The sequence below is a fragment of the Dromaius novaehollandiae genome, chromosome 1 (assembly GCF_036370855.1).
Source record: "Dromaius novaehollandiae isolate bDroNov1 chromosome 1, bDroNov1.hap1, whole genome shotgun sequence".
Classification (NCBI taxonomy): domain Eukaryota; kingdom Metazoa; phylum Chordata; class Aves; order Casuariiformes; family Dromaiidae; genus Dromaius; species Dromaius novaehollandiae.
Window position 1 is genome coordinate 78,457,737 of NC_088098.1, and position 16,217 is coordinate 78,473,953.

Genomic DNA, 16,217 nt, shown 5'->3' on the forward strand with positions numbered 1-16,217 from the left:
TGAAAATGACACTCCTGATAGATGTCTTTTTTTCTTCTTTTTCAGAAAGTATTTCGGAGAAAAAATAGGACTTTATTTTGCATGGCTGGGTTTATATACAGAATTCCTCATTCCATCTTCAGTAGTTGGGGTTATTGTATTTCTTTATGGTTGTATAACCATTGAGAGTGACATTCCTAGGTAAGCTTCTCTGTGATCAATATTTTGTTATATGAAAATTATAACACTGTGCTTTTTGGACATAATCCTTAGTGAGAATAATTGCTTCTAAAATGTCTGGAAAACACTGATATAGGATTAATGCCTGTAAGCACTCTGTAAACATTTGAAATACACATTTACTGAGTAGGTAAGACATTTGAATGACATGTTTATTTGGCTGTTCAGTATTGCAGCTTCTGAAACAAAAGCATTCAGTAAATCTACTGAATTTTTGCAAAAGGTTTGAGTCAATGAATAAGATTACTTGTGTGTTCTTTTTTACACCATTCAATTGCTTTCTATGAATGTGCACATCTCCACACTCATCCAGAAAGACAAACTTGGTTCAGAACTCACTGAAGTTAATGCAAATTCACTGTCAAGTACCTCTTGAATACTTCGTTCATCTGAGTAAAATCAGGCTATTTGTGCAAGCAGGATGAACAATATTTAGCAGATTAAGTGTATTTGGTATCCATGGTATTCATCTTCTTGCCAATTATAAAAAAAAAAAAAAGTTTTTGTGCTGTGTCCCCTCACGATGATATTTAACAAAATATCAGGAGGATATTTAACAAAAACTTTAGGTCAATCTGACACACTAATATTAATGTCTATCTCTCAGTGAAAAAGGACACTTTCTTCGTATCATCTGGAGCTGCCTTCAGGTAGGGACAGGACACTGGGCTAGCAGAACTGCTAGTCACATTCGTCATGGCAGTTCCTGTATTCTCTCAGATAAATTGGCAAATTTTAAAGCAGGTCACTCAGCAGTAAGACATTATTGCTGACAGATCAATGATGAATGATAACATCTCAGAGTTAGAGTTTGTTTTCTTAGCCTGCTCTGAATGAATCATGATTGGCTGTGCTTGTCTGTGGGAAAGCTTGTGCTAACATTTAAGCTGAAGTGAGATTTATGGCAAAGATGTCTCTGCAGCACCCTCTGCTGCCTTTTGAAATAGAAGAGAGCATTACATTAACTATATAATAGCTGAAAATAGCTGTATGCCATTCAAACAATATAATATTAAGATATATTGATACTACCATTTGAAAGGCGCTTTTTCATTTGAAGTCATAGAAAAAGAATATCATTTAATGATATTCAGTGTAGGAACAACCACAGTCACAATATACCACCTATCAATGAAGCAACGTTGCAAGTCTATGCTTAGGAGACAATCCTGGCAAGCAGCACTTGAACTCTGCACAGGTCAGTTGATCTGGGTGAGACTGTGTAGGTATGAACGTCTTCACCATACGGACATTATGACAATACTGAAGGTATACTCAGCAGTATCAAGTGAGGTTTGGCTTGTTCAGGAGATAATGATAGCAATTTTAAAAAATTTTGATAGACTGAGTAAATGCATAGCAAATAAGAAGAGGAATTAAAATAACAAATTTAAAGAAATTTTTAAAAAATCTGTAAGAAAGTCACTTATCTGCTATGTTTTCCAGAGGACAGCTGAACAAATACTGTAAACTGGAAGAGCGGAAATACAACTTAGCATCTGAATATATGAGCCATAATTGAAAGCTTTTTAGTCTTTACAAGGTTTACTGCTTTTTTTTTTTCTTTCTTTCTTTTTTTTTTTTTTTTTTTTGAAAATTGGGTTAGAACTCTCTACTAGAAAGATAAGGAGGCAGTTAGTTAGAAGAGTATCAATATCCTCAAACAGCAGTGGCAGAAAGGCAAACTCAAGATTCTTGAAATGTAAAGGGGTTTAATTTTCTGAAATCACTGTGCACACAGCATTTGAATACCTTTAAACCATATCAGTTTGAGTGCCTAAAATAACTGCTCCCATCTGAGGAACTTAGACAAAACCTTATGGCACAAGGTAGTGCAGACAAGAATTTGTGTAAAAGACCTATTTTGGGAAAACACCCATTGACTATACAAATACTCTGAAAAATGAAATGCAGAGTAGAGGCAAATCTCAAAGCAAATCATGTGAAATACAATATCCTTGCTAAGAATAACATTCTTGGCTGGTGAAGTCTTGTAACTTCAGTGTATGCATGCCAGTTTATACCAAAAATCCAACATATCCTGCAAGTGGTTTTGCAGATTTGTTCTGTCTGTGATGTAGCATAACCAACATGTCTAGGTGCTGATTTTCAGCTTTGTAAGGTGTTATGCAGAACATACAGAAAGACAAACATTCAACATGATAATGACCAGTCCTGATACACAAAATAGCATGGTGTTTGACATGGATTTTTGTGCCATCATATTAAGAAATGTGTGTTTTGTCAAGGGCAAGCCATATTTTATCCCACAGAATTTCCTTTATAGCCGCTTCAGAATTCTTTTTCATGCATTTATATCTGATCTGTATCAAACCATGTAACTGAGTGTAGACATGTCAAATTGCAGTTTGATTGTGTTTTAATTATTTTCTTTCAGTGTCATTAACCTCAATCCTTAGCGATTCACTCTTCTATAATACAGCATAGGGATTAGATTTGTTTGCTATATAGCATTGTTTTTTCTGTTGGTAAGGTGCCCGTAGGTACTTTAATAGTCCAGAACTTGGCAACATAGCCCTTGAAGAGATACATGTCATGGGATTCAGGTCTCCGCAACCACAAGCCACACACATTACAAAACAGCTTGTAGTAGTTATGAGGTGCTGCTTGATATTACTTCAGCTCACCCACCTTTCCTGCGTCATAATTCCTTAAGAACTCATGCGCTTGCCATTTACAGCAAAGAAATGTGTGACCAACATAATGCCTTCACCATGTGCCCTCTGTGTGACAAGCTTTGTGACTACTGGAACCTCAGCTCTGCGTGTGCTACAGCTCGGGCCAGCCACTTATTTGACAACCCTGCGACTGTCTTCTTCTCCATCTTTATGGCTCTCTGGGGTGAGTTTTGCTTTGCATGTTAACTGTGTCGCTTGATCTTTGGACTCTTGACAGAGATGAAAACAGCGATGCACAGCAGTAGAATGTGGTAGCCTTCCATATAATAAAGTGTTATTACATTGAATGTACTACATATGGGTTTACAAAGTTGCCAAGCCTCAGAGGGCAAGTAAGGGGCTGTCTGTGCTGAGACAGGAAAAAGCAATGTTACAAAGCTTTCCTTTGTCAGTAGCAAGCCTTGGGACAAATGGAGAGGATCTGGATTGATCAGGGAAGAAAAATGTGTCCTTTCTCCCTCTACTGACTTGTTTAATGTAATTTCTAATCTTCATGTTTTCCTTCATTTTCTATAGATAGGGTAAGTCCCTGTAACACCTTCTGCATTTGGGGCAGGAATGTACTTGGGGCTTCATATGGTGCAGACAGCTGAGAGGGTTTCATTTAAGCACAGGGTGCACTTCCATGTGGGACAACTTAGTCATATAATTTTAACAAAATGGGATTCCAAGTACAAGGAGGCTATTACTGTTTTAATTATAATGTGTTCTAATGTATTCCATGTAGATGAGATTGGTTTTCCTTAACAGTAAAAATGTCTTGCTTCACTGAGGATCTCAAAACTCTTCATAAACACAAATGAATGCACTGTAGTATTTTTGAATTGTTCTTGGCCTCACCTCTGCCCTGAACACTGTGTACTGTGCTTGCACGTCTTCTTGCTGGTGTTATGCCCTCACTCACGGCAGATCTGGTTTATTGTGAAAGTTAAAGATGTGAATAACCCATGAAAAGAGCCTCTAAAGATTGCTACGTTAGAAAGAATTTAATTTCCCTATTCATTGTTCACACAAGGAAATCTTAATTCGTAATGTGAGAATTTGAGCAGATATATTATCACAGTACAGCCATCCCCCAGCAGTCAGTGTGTTCTACTCTGTAACTCTATTTAAATTCCACCATTAGTTTTAGAAATGACTGATTGGTAGCTTGATGTTGGGTTTGGATAGCATAGGGTTTGTTAGGAACTTATGCACAGAAGACATTAAGGAAGTAAGAAGCTTTTATTTGCCAGTTCCTGGAAATCATTCAGCAGAAGTTAGAGAATATGTAATCACTGTGACTGAGGGAAATGGCAAAAGATTATGAATTTGCAGACTCTCACAATGACTTGTTCTCCTGCCTCAGGTTGCTGCCAGCTGTAGGGCAGACTGGCAGATAAGATGTCACAGATTACCTGCTGCCATGAAGCATGCCATAGACTGCCTTGCCAGAGTTTCAGCGTATTATTTGGACAATGCGTGTGTTTGAAATACTGAGGGTGCTTGCTTGGCACCCTGGTGCAGAATGCATAAGTATGGTCTGCCTTTGCCAAAGGGGGATGGCACTATGCTAGAAAAAAAAATAAAGAAGAGAAAGGTGTTAGTCTTACCACTTTGGTACAAAGCAGTGTTATTTGTCACTTATTTCACTGAAATTCTTACCTGCTGCTAAGAGCAGCAATCTTCTGTAAGATGGGCTAGAAGGGCCAAGTTTCAAATTTAAGTCCTTAGACTACTTATAGGAAGTCCTTTGTCCCTCACTGATCATTAAAATCCACTGTGTAGTAATTTATGACAGCTGTTTACAATTTTTTTAATGACATTTCATTTACACTTGCATAGGAAAATACTATTTTCCTGACAGAGAATTTGTATTGTAAACTTGCATCTGTGCAAGTGATCATTTCCATGCAGCTTCATCCAAAGCAATTATAGTTTAGCATCAGCAATGTGATGTGGAAAGCAAAATGTTGGCATAACCCTGCACTGAGATAAAATAGTAGAGTCTTTAGGGGAATAGAAAGAACATAAAGTTCTATGCACACTGTTTTTTAAAAAAAGATGTTTGAGAGTACTAAAATTGTTTCGGAGCTGTAGTCCATTAAAAAAAAAAAGTCTCCCACAGATTTGAAAAGTCTGTGCTTGGGACCCTGATAACTGAGCTTGTCAGTGCAATAAAATACACCCACCATATGCAAAGCACAAACGAAGTGGAACAGTATCCTATACTAACTCTGTCCAGCTTGCATATTTGGTATTACATTACACCATATTTTGCTGCCTTATTATGGGGAGACTGTACCGATTATGCCTACAACTCATTCTGTTGAGTGACAGATGTCATTCACACACCTAGCTGGCTTGCCTTATAGTCTCTTGAGTAAGTGTTGCCTGAATACTTTTTTGTAGGGTATAGCACAGTGATGTGGCATGTCTTATTACTTACAGATTACTTAAAAGAGTAAACAGTATGGTAATTTAAGATGGCTTCATTTCATGATGGAGTTGGGCAGAAGAATTCATTCATCTTGCTTGCCTTCTCCCTTTCTGTGAAAGGCAGATGACTCACTATGGTTAATATCTTGAAAGGACTCATGCTTTTATGATGTGATCTCGATGCCTTATTATGCGTCTTTGTGATCCCAGCAATGCCATTTACCAATGAGTGTATTCACAAAATGCAAAGTCATGCCTGGCTGACTGTGCTTCTTGTCGCTGATGTTCTGGTATGTTGAATTTCAGCTGTCAGATGTGTTTATAAGGATAGTTGAATATAATGACGTGAACCTGCTGATTTCACAACAGCTACTTCACTGTAGCACTGGTTATGTATCTAGCCAAATAAATTAAAGGGAATTATGATAAATGTTATTGTTTTTGATACTAGATTCTTACAGAGGCAAATGTGGAACTGATTTTTTGAAAAATAGAAAAAGATGGAATGATAATAACAACCTATAAAATAGCCAAATGTGTTTATATTTAGGATATCTAAAAGCCTTTTAAGTTTCTAAAACATATTAAATGTAGCTTTTATATGTCCTCTCTTCTGTAAGGAGGGAACAGAGATAGCAACTTAATTGCTGAATGTCTGGATTTACTTGCACTGTACTGCCAGTCCTGTGTATAAATGACATTTATTTCTTACATTATGGTTCTTTCAGAGCAGTCCTTTGCTAAATTTTTCATATAGTTATGGGAAGATATCTGTGCAGAAAATATTTGCTCTCAGGTGGCTGTGAATAGATTCTGCCTTGTGAGGGTCAGGTTATTTTACTAGTACTGTATCTTTTCCCAGTGTTATAGCTCACACCAAATGTAGATAAAGTTAAAGAAAGCTGGATCTGATTTTGCACTATTCTGTGTCTTGTAACACTATCTACAAGATGTTCAAAGTGACATAAATACTGCTGTGATCTGACAACCTTTTTACAGTCCTTTTTGCACCAACTGAAAAGGTGAAATGAAGCATAAGAAAATGGATAATAATGCCCACAGTTATTTTTCTTTATCTCTATAGCTTTTATTTGTATAGCTTTTTATTGGCATGTGTATGTATATGTAGAATTTATATATATAATATATATACAGTATAGTTTTCTGAAAATAGATGTCCACAAGTCGTGAGTAAGAAGTGCTATTTCTAATAGGTGTCCATAAATCAAGAGCAACTAAGCAAAGGGCTATGTAGAGGAAACAGCAATTATGGGAGGAAGGTCGGGAGACTGTAAATATGAGACAACAGTACAACATCTGTTTCTTCACATTAATGAAAAAGGAAAAGTGGGAGACTGAACTGCTGGCCTTCCCTGCTTGTCCCCTTAGGACAAAATAACTGTGCCTATGCAGGACAAAAACATTCAACTCTACCACTATATTTCAGAATAATAGTATTTTTTACATATTGCTCAGGGTCATAGTTTACATGATAATTGATATAGGTATCAACTGTTTATTTCAGTAGCAGGCTACACCTACCCTCTTCATGTTTCTGACTGATTAGAAATGCCTATTAATTTCCAAACAGACAAATCTGTTTCACTAATTCAAATGTATTGGATGAATATTTAGATCTGGGTTTTCTTTCACTACATGCTTAGTACTCATGAATTATAGAATGACTTATGGTATACTAAGAGAAAAGATGTTATTGGGGTGGATATCAGCAGATCTGGGTTCATTTCCAGTGTCTGACAAAAACCTTCCAGTGTCTTTGAGCAATCCATGTTGTCTCTTTCTGTACTCTATTTGTAAAAAGACAGTAATTGTTGTTTCCATGATGTGCCTGTGTTCTTTATTGAGAACTGGGTCTGGGGCTGTTTCTTAATATTTATTTATAAAGGGCCTGGTGTGATGGGATTCATGGGGCTTATGAGTAATACAAGCATTCACAATAGTGCATTGTATTTACATTTTCAAAACTGTTTTATTTGTCTTTAAGCTACCATGTTCCTTGAACAATGGAAGCGTTTGCAAATGAGATTGAATTACTTCTGGGATCTAACTGGCTTGGAGGAAGAAGAAGTAAGTTTCCTTTCCCTGTGCTATTTCATTGTATAAATTATTCTAAATCTGAAGATAAGCACTGGTAATTAGATTTCTCACGAGCACTCTCCAGTTCAATGCAATTCATAGCTATATTTTACTAAATGACTATAGCTGATATATTTTCGAGTACCAATGTACTCAAGCAGTTTGTCACATATATAGTATTGGGCAGGACTCAACTTTATTTTTAATAATTAATATTGAACAAGACTAAAAGATAAACAGCAGACTATTCTTTAATGTCCACATACCATTGTATTGCTAGAGTGCAACAGCAGAATGATGTTAAATACTTACCTTCTCATATAGATACTGTTCCATTATGTGTAACAGAAATGCTCTATGAAGATGACTGTAACATATCCAAGATAACATAAATAGTATCTGCCTCCAGGTCTGTGCAGCATCCCTGATGCCATAGTTACAATATCTTGGGCTCCAGGTACTGAGCTGCAGAGCTGTTTCATCAGTGGCTGACAGCTGAGCTTTCTACTTAATTTGGGATTGGGGAACCTTGTCTATTGTTAACAGATAAAGAATGGGGTTGAGTATATTTTTTAAGCACCTCACAGTCAGCCCATGGGGCTTCTAGCTGTACCTGACTTGACTGAAAAGCAAGAGATGTTTGTTGTTAGCATTTACAGTGTCCCTATATCTGTTTCTAGTCCTGCTCTCAGACATTGCTTCACATGCCATAGCCTGTGGTCTGCTTTAGCTACTGATTCTCACCAGAGGATTAATTTCTACCTCTGACTAAAAAGACTGCAGATATTAACCTTAAATATCCCACTAAGAACAGGTAGACTCTGGAGCTTCCATTACTGATCTCCTAGCAATAGATACCAACATGGCTCCAGAACAGGGTCATATTCAGCATTACGATGCTCAAAATTCAGAATAATTCAGAACTGCAGCAATTAGACTCCCTTTTGTACTTAATGGTGAGCTGAGTACCTATGAAGAATAATTCAGTGTGCCTGTTCTCTTCATTGGCTTAATAAAGTGTGATCAGGTTCCTGGAAGGTGATTTGAGCGTTAGGCCTGCTTTGGTCAGAGAGGATTTGAATCCATTTCCTCCCATCCCAGCATTGTTCCTTAAAGTCCAGACTGTATACAAGGCTAGAACAGGGCAACTCTCCATCCCTGCTACTTGCATTCAGCTCAAACAGGATGTTGAGCACAAATTAAGCCAGAAACTTCAGCGTACTTCCGTACGCTGAAGGCATGAACCTCATGCTGTAGCATGATGATGATGATGCCATTCCACTTTCCTGTTCCTTAGATAAGAATCATTAGATAAAGTGTAAAAACAACACCAAGTACAGACAGCAGACCCCAGTATTCCTCTTCCTCCATCACTATTCCGAAATGAAACCTATAGTGCTGTCTCTAGAGCAAGAAGATCTCCCAAGTATTCCTTCCCTGAAGAGTTAACTTAAAGACAGCCTTACCTATTTTTTTGCACTCCTGTCTGTTAGAGAGCAACTAGATGATACTTATGGTATATCCTAGTATTGTGAGTTTGTAAGTTGTGATACATACTGAATGCATCATTGTCCTACATGAAATGGCATACTTCTACCTGAGAGAACAGCAATTTTGTACTGCATACAATGCTAATTGGGAGGTAGGAGAACAAACTTTGTTCTTGGCTCTGAAGTCTATGTGATGAACTCAGCAGATTTAACTGAATTCTAAGTTCATCACTTGCAGTATAAATTCCTATGGTTTAACTCAGTATTTTCAAAATGCTGTGAAAGGATCTATAGATTTGTGAAGTATTCTGATGAAGAACTCTGAAATTCTAAAGGTTTGTGAACAGGAACTGTAGGATCAGCAAGAATCCCATGTTTATGACAAGTGAAAGAGTGCCAGACACATCTCAGCACAAGCTGAAGAGTTAGGAAAATAGAATCATAAAAATAAGGCTGGAAGGGACCTTGAGAAGCCATCCCTTGTGCATGGTAGGATCAATTCTACTCAAGTCATTATGAAAAGATGTTTGTCTAATTTGTTCTAAAAGAAATGTACCAATGGAAATTTCACTTCCTCCCTGGGCAAGCTATGCTAATACTTATCTATCAGCTAATAAGCTTCTCCTAGTGTCTAACTTAAAGCTCCTTGCAAATATTCATTTTTTCTTATTCTTTCCTTCATAGATAAGGAGATTACTCCTGTCCTTTTTTCAGAAAAATTCGACATAATATCATATCCTTTCTAGATGAACTGGCCCCTGCTCTTTCAATCTTTCCTCCTAAATCATATTTTCTAAATACCTATAAATACCTACCAGCTCTAACTTGAAAAGTAATGGTCAAACTGGATGTACAATTGCAGGTGACATCTTATTAAAGAAAAAAAGCTGTGCAGAACATCATCTTTTGTCAGCTCTTGGCACTTCATCAAAAATCCAAAAGTTAGATCAGATTTTGCTCATAAAGATGATGATAAATCTAGCCATAAGACAGATATCGGTACTGTGTTTTATCAGTGTGGTAATCACTTCAGTTGGTGAAGCCTTTACAACTGCTAAAAATGATATTGTAAAAAGGAAAATTGTGTCTGATCAGGTTAGTCCAGAGGGAAGTAGTGATGGCACACACAGGATCACTGAGGAGACGAAGAAGGAAAGAGAGAAGGAGAATTTCAGGAGTTTTAACAGCTTTAAGACCAGGTGAGGTTAAGTAAGTTATTATTATCAATCTTTTTAGAAAGTGAAATTATGGAACCAAAACAGGGAGGAAAACAACTATAAAAGCTGAAGAACTGAGAAATGCATTGTGATAGTTATATTGAAGTGAATGTCTTCAGTGTCATATTTGTGGACTCTTGAATATGAAATTTTCAATAAAGTTACTTTCTTTAAACACACTGGGAAAAATCTTTTACTTCAAAAGAGTCACATGAGAGATTAATTTAGTCCATTTATTTGTAAATATCTTGGCAACTGCAGTCTGAGAAAGCACACTCCCTAAGGCTTGGATGCATATTTGCAGCTGGCAGCTGTACAGGCTTAGAGGATTTGCATTGTTTGTACATCCAAAATCTGCAGAAATAATAGGTAGCATGGGGTACTAGACTGTAAAATGGAGAAGTGGCTTGAAAAGCAATTGAACAACTGATAACTAAGGGAGAAGAAGACAGAAAAGTAACAAGAACAGGCTAGAACCATGAAAACAGACAAAACCTTGGAAATATCATGAATAAGCACTCAACATGTTCTTCCACAGATGTGTGTTGATGTAACCCAATCAAACATGTTGTACATTTGATTGTTTTTTCAGTTTGAGTCGTAGAGGATATAGACATCAATAAAGCAAGGGAAATGATGGGAGAATCCACATCCTATTCTTCTATCTGTAAGAGGACTGGTAAAGAAATATTTAGGGTCTCTCATTAACAATGTGGAGAATAGAAACTATTGACCTCTCATGAATCTTTGGAAATGTGCTTATAGTTAAATTTCTAGGACCTGGTATTTTCCTGCCTTGGGTTTTCTGGGTGGAAGAGATTCTACCTCATTTTATCAACAGTCCTATATAAAACTGGATTGGAAACACAATTTTAAAAGATGAAATCCTAGTATCTGGACCAGAGTTTGGAATAATAATTGGGCAGACAGCAAAATCCTCAACAAATGAAAAGCTGTGAGTAGAGATCTCATTATTTCAAACAGTAAAACTGTTTCAGTACAAGGAGGAACTTAACATGGCTCTCTGTTAGAAATATATTTGGTAAGTTACAATTCCAAGTTAAAATCCCATGCTTTGAATAATGCTAGCTCTTTATTTGCAAATATTAATTCCCAAAGTCTCTTTCTTCCTTTTGCTCTTCGATAACTTTTTATCCCATAATTTTTTATAATCTGATTCGTTTGATGGCTTCAGCTTATTTTTCACCTTGCCAATTATAGAGACAGGCTTCTTTTCTGAAGTCTCATAGTGGCTACTAAAACACACAGTATAAGGCACTTCTGTTTACTTAAAAGCATGCAGAAGAGAATAACAGACTCTAATAAAATAGCTGTTTACTCAAAGCATAGGCCTCTTGGGACAAATGGACAACGATGGTAAAGGAGGAATGTGTAACTACAACATTTTGTATTGTCTCAAATCTCTCCTTTCATCCTCACTACTTCTCACATTTTTTGAACCAATGAGATCTATGTTTTGGGTTATTTTCCCAAGGTGTATTATTTCACATTTTTTCCCATGCCTATTCTGACTTTCCTGTTGGACCAATGATTCCAATTTTTTCAATTTCTTTGTATTATTTTATTACCTTTCTCAAGGTTCATCACTCCTCCCAGTGAATTTTCTGTCACCTTCATTGAATACCGTTTAACACTGATTATTTAATGAGCCTGACATGGCTCTAGTAGCCCTTATGGTGCTAACTCAGATCTTATGGACAAGTCTCTTCAACATTAGATTTAATAATGTTATGTTTCGGATATTTGAGACGAGATTTTTGTTAGAATAGTTAGAGAAGGAAGGTTGAAAAAAAGTATGTTATTCCTCAGGCCTTGGGGGAAAACTGTTTAGTACCAGCTGTTGTTCCATTACAAAATTATATGTGAAGGCACACTTTAGACATATTTTAATTTGTAAACTAGAAGAAACAAGGCAGATGATAACTCCTTTGCTTGCAAAGAAGTCAGTAAAGATCTATGGTTAGATTTTTTTCATACCAAGACTGTTGATTCACAGAAATGTCACACACAATATGCTGGGGCTTCTAACTAGTTCTTTTTCCTCTTTTATTCCTCTTCTGCCAAAGAAACTGTCAAAACTGCTTGCTTCCTTCTAGGTAGTCTTGATTCCTCAGGATGTTACTATAGGCCACTTAAGGGCTGATTTACTGGAGATGGCATGAGTTCTTTCTCACTGCCATCTCCTGATATGCCCTTATATAAGAGCAGAAATGCCTGGAGGTGCAAGCAAAGTGGGCAGTTGTTTAGGGTGGGACCCTCTGGAGAAAGAGCTGGAATGGGCTCTTCCAGCTTGTGCAGCACAACCCTCCACTGTGGCTGTTGTTGACCAGGGCAAAGTCATGACATGGAGGGTGAGAAACAGTAGCTGGAGGAAAGGGGTGACAGGGAGGAAAGTCTTGCTTTCCAATGGTTCTCTGTCTTGGCCTACTACAACATGTACCTTACCCGGCACTGCCCTCCCCCTCAGGAACAGGGACCATTTCTAGGCCTTTTCTGTCTTCCTCTCCTCCTTCCCAGGGACACAGGAGATCCAGGTTGGTAAGTAGGGTTTGTCAGTGATGTGCTTCTTGCAGAATGGGCTACTGTTGAAGGTAGGTTGGTGTGTGGAAGAAGGATATGAGATGTGGGCAGGGGATCTTGTACTGCAAGGCAGTGCATGTTCTAATGGAGATGGGTCTGAGGAGGCAGAGAGGGACCTTCTCACCTCTTAGAGCTTCACAAGTCCTGTCTGCCCTGTTCAGGTTCCCTGCAGACACAATACGAGGATACTCCTAGCTCCTCCTCATGCAAGGATCCCTGGAGACCGTTGGTCTTTCTCAGCCTCATTTTTCTACCCCTCTGTCCTCTTCTGCTGCACTTACCAAGATCATTTTTTTCCAGTGTAAAGAGGCCTTGAGTTGGTTCCATCTAAGATAAATGGGCAATGCTGTGTGCAGCCAAGATTAACCTGCTGTTTGTGTTAACTAGGAGATTCAAGGTTGGTTCAGGTGGTCGCTTCAGGAACCCAGCAAGACATTGTTGTATATTCTTTTGTGTTGGGAAAGGCTTTTTCAAGAAATTAGTTTTTTTCTTTCAATTTAAAATGCATTTTAGGTTTATTCTAATTGTGGTGTATGAATGGAAGCTGACATTTTTAATCCAGTTTCCATGTGTTAATCAAATGGAAATGTGTTAAGAAACCCTTTTCATGAGCTAGATTAAAGGGGCCTAAAAGTCATTTATTCTTTTCTAAAGTATTTTATTGCTAGAATATTATTTAGTCTATAATTTTTCCATTGACTTAGGAACATCAATTCAGATTAAAACAGGATTGAAAGAGAAGTATCTCTTCCTTACACTATTGCTAATGCTGTTCCAAAATGCCTCTCAATCTGCACAAAGCAATAAAAGTAGTGGAAATTATTTCTAAAAGTACTTTTGAACTTGGGAGAGGCTTTTAGAATTTAAGAATAATACTTTGTGATATTGTTTAATGGCAGCCAAAATTGTCAGTTTTTTATATGTTTAAAATGAGTTCAGAGTTTAGGAACATAACATTTCTGCAGTAAGAATTGTTTGTTATTCTCTAGTTTTGCTTTAGTTTAGGCTCTTTGTTTTTTTCGGCAGCCATACAATATATAAAGCGTAAGTATACCTTCCTTTTTCAAGTGCACACAATCATTTGTGAGTAGGGCAAGGTCATTGCAAACTCATGACGGTAAAAACTCTTTCACACCACACATACTAAATATATGATGATGTACTGTGAGATAAGGTTTTATTGATATGTGTCAAATGACCACTTATTTCAGATGACTCACTTTATTCATTACTGGCCAAGAGTGTGTACATCTTTCGTTCTAGATTCATCGACACCTTTCTAGGTCAGAGCTACAGAGATAATTCTAACATTTGGGAAACATAAGCACTTTATCTACTTCTGGATCTTGTAAACCAATAAAACATCATTGATTCTTCTAAGATCTCATCTTCCTGCTTCTATCCTACTCTGCTACTTCTGCTGCAAGATTAATTTTTTTTCTAGGCAGTATAGAAATGTATCGCCCTTTTCCTGTGTAGATTTGATTGTGTGAAAAAACTTCTGATCTGTAGCTTGTCTGTGAAGGATTCTGCATGCACCAAACTCTGAATATCTATGGTTGTATGCCTGTCACAGCATTTTCATATATGAGTGCATTAAGGTAGGCACCTCAAGCAGAGATTTTCTAAGGTGTACAAGACTTAGACATCCAAATTCCATTTGATCTTACATAGAAGCTGGGTTACCAGCCTTCTTAGGTCTAAGAAAAAAAATGCATCAAAAATGTAAATTCAGGCACATGGAAAATGTAGCCTGGTTTCTAGGTGAAAATCAAGTACCTTCCTTTGACTTCAATGGGATGTGTTTCTCTCTTTTCTGCAATTCATAAGATATTTGCTGAGGTGACTAGCTATGGATTTATTTACTTAAATTAAGCAAATTAAGAACCTGCTTTTTAATTATCTGTATGTTATTTTCTGACATTCTCTGAAGTTACCTCTTGGGGTGAAGCTGCGTAAGATGGCTCAAGAGCTCATTGCTACCAGCAGGAAGAGATCCCATCCTTACTTTCATATTACCAGTTCTGGTGTCTGAACCATGACCTGAACTACTAACTATAGCTGTAGAAAAGTAATTCCAGCAATAAAAATGGATAGTGTTTGTAGTCAAGGAGGCCAATTAATTGGATATGTTTTCAAAGGAGTCTAATGAGGGCTAGACCCAGGGGAAGAGAAAGAAAGTAATTTTGTGACATAGGCAGGGGTAGGGAAAATGTGTGGGTTAAGATCTCCCTGTTTTAGCAACTGTGAGCCATTAAATCAGCTCATCAGTATCATGCAACTTCATGTATAGGTTGAAGTTACATAGCGATTTGAGCCAATCTAACTCTGCACTACCATAGTGCTGCCTCAGCCAGGTGTTCTTGTTCCTCCTCTTAAGCTCATGCCAGTCATCATACAGCTGAGTGGTGAACAGTTCAGACAACTGATGCAACTGAAAACTAGCCTTGGGAGTAAAAAGGGTCAGTTTTTAGCTTGGTCGTCTTCTTGAAATGTCTTACCATACAGCTGCATGTGCACTGGTGTCGATGCAAGGAAAGGAATAGAAATGTGGGGCTAGCATAAGATGAAACTGAGCCTTGAGGGCATGGGAGCCCAGACTTAGATTGGCTTATGCTGCTGCAAACTATTAAACTTAAGCCTAAAGTATAAAAGCTTTTGACTACAAATTCAAGATTCATGTTTGCTTCAAATAAGTTGTTTCATGAACATTTCTGGTTGTAAATCCAGTTATTGGGCATTTAGGGGAAATGATCAGAAGATGCACAGGTATAGCTGAAAAAACTCAATAAAGACTGAACAAATATTTTTGGGCAAAGATAGATTTTTAGTTCAGATATAGTATCTCTATATTAGATAGGAGCCAAGTTTCTAATCTGGATCATGGTTCAACTTGAAAAGTTCACAAAGGTTTGGAAATACTTTGGTTGGTCAGACTATACACCCGTTAGAATCCATTAATGCGGGACATTAATATAAGTTTTGTTAGCATGGGTTTGATGTGTGTGGTTTAAAATGTTTTAGAAAGTGTTCCTTAAAACACTTTTAGAAAGTGTTTCTACCTAGTAGGTCAGGTTACCTCGAAGTCAGAGGGTCCAGCTGTGTGGAGGCTAGAAGGAGGAGAACTAAAGAGAAATGAAAATTTCAGAAATATCATAAGTGGCCACTGTTGAGAAAATAATGTCTCATAAACAAAAATCCAGTTTGATATTATCTGGAATGAAGTTTCATGTGTGGCAGAAAACTGGGCTACTTATGAGGCATTCTTATTAAAATGATATGTACCTGATAGAGATTTAGAGGTCTGGAATGCTAGAACTATTCTTACCAGAGATAGAGAAGTGAATATAAGGTAAGGTCAAGACAAAGAAATTGATGACATTTGCAGTAGTTCTGTCCATGGGATTGATATTATTTTATTTAGCATTCAGTCCTGACAGCTGCTTGCATGCTCTGCCCATTCCAGTATGAATATA

The 16,217-nt window shown here is 37.3% G+C and overlaps 1 protein-coding gene across 1 annotated transcript in view; it reads left to right on the forward strand.

Moving 5' to 3' along the window:
- Positions 1-16,217, forward strand: part of ANO2 (anoctamin 2) — a 193,153-nt gene that overhangs the window by 73,842 nt on the left and 103,094 nt on the right. The window contains exons 11-13 of the mRNA XM_064517556.1: positions 46-180; positions 2,921-3,081; positions 7,342-7,424. Coding sequence (XP_064373626.1) covers positions 46-180; positions 2,921-3,081; positions 7,342-7,424 — 379 coding nt within the window. The remainder of the gene's footprint in view (positions 1-45; positions 181-2,920; positions 3,082-7,341; positions 7,425-16,217) is intronic.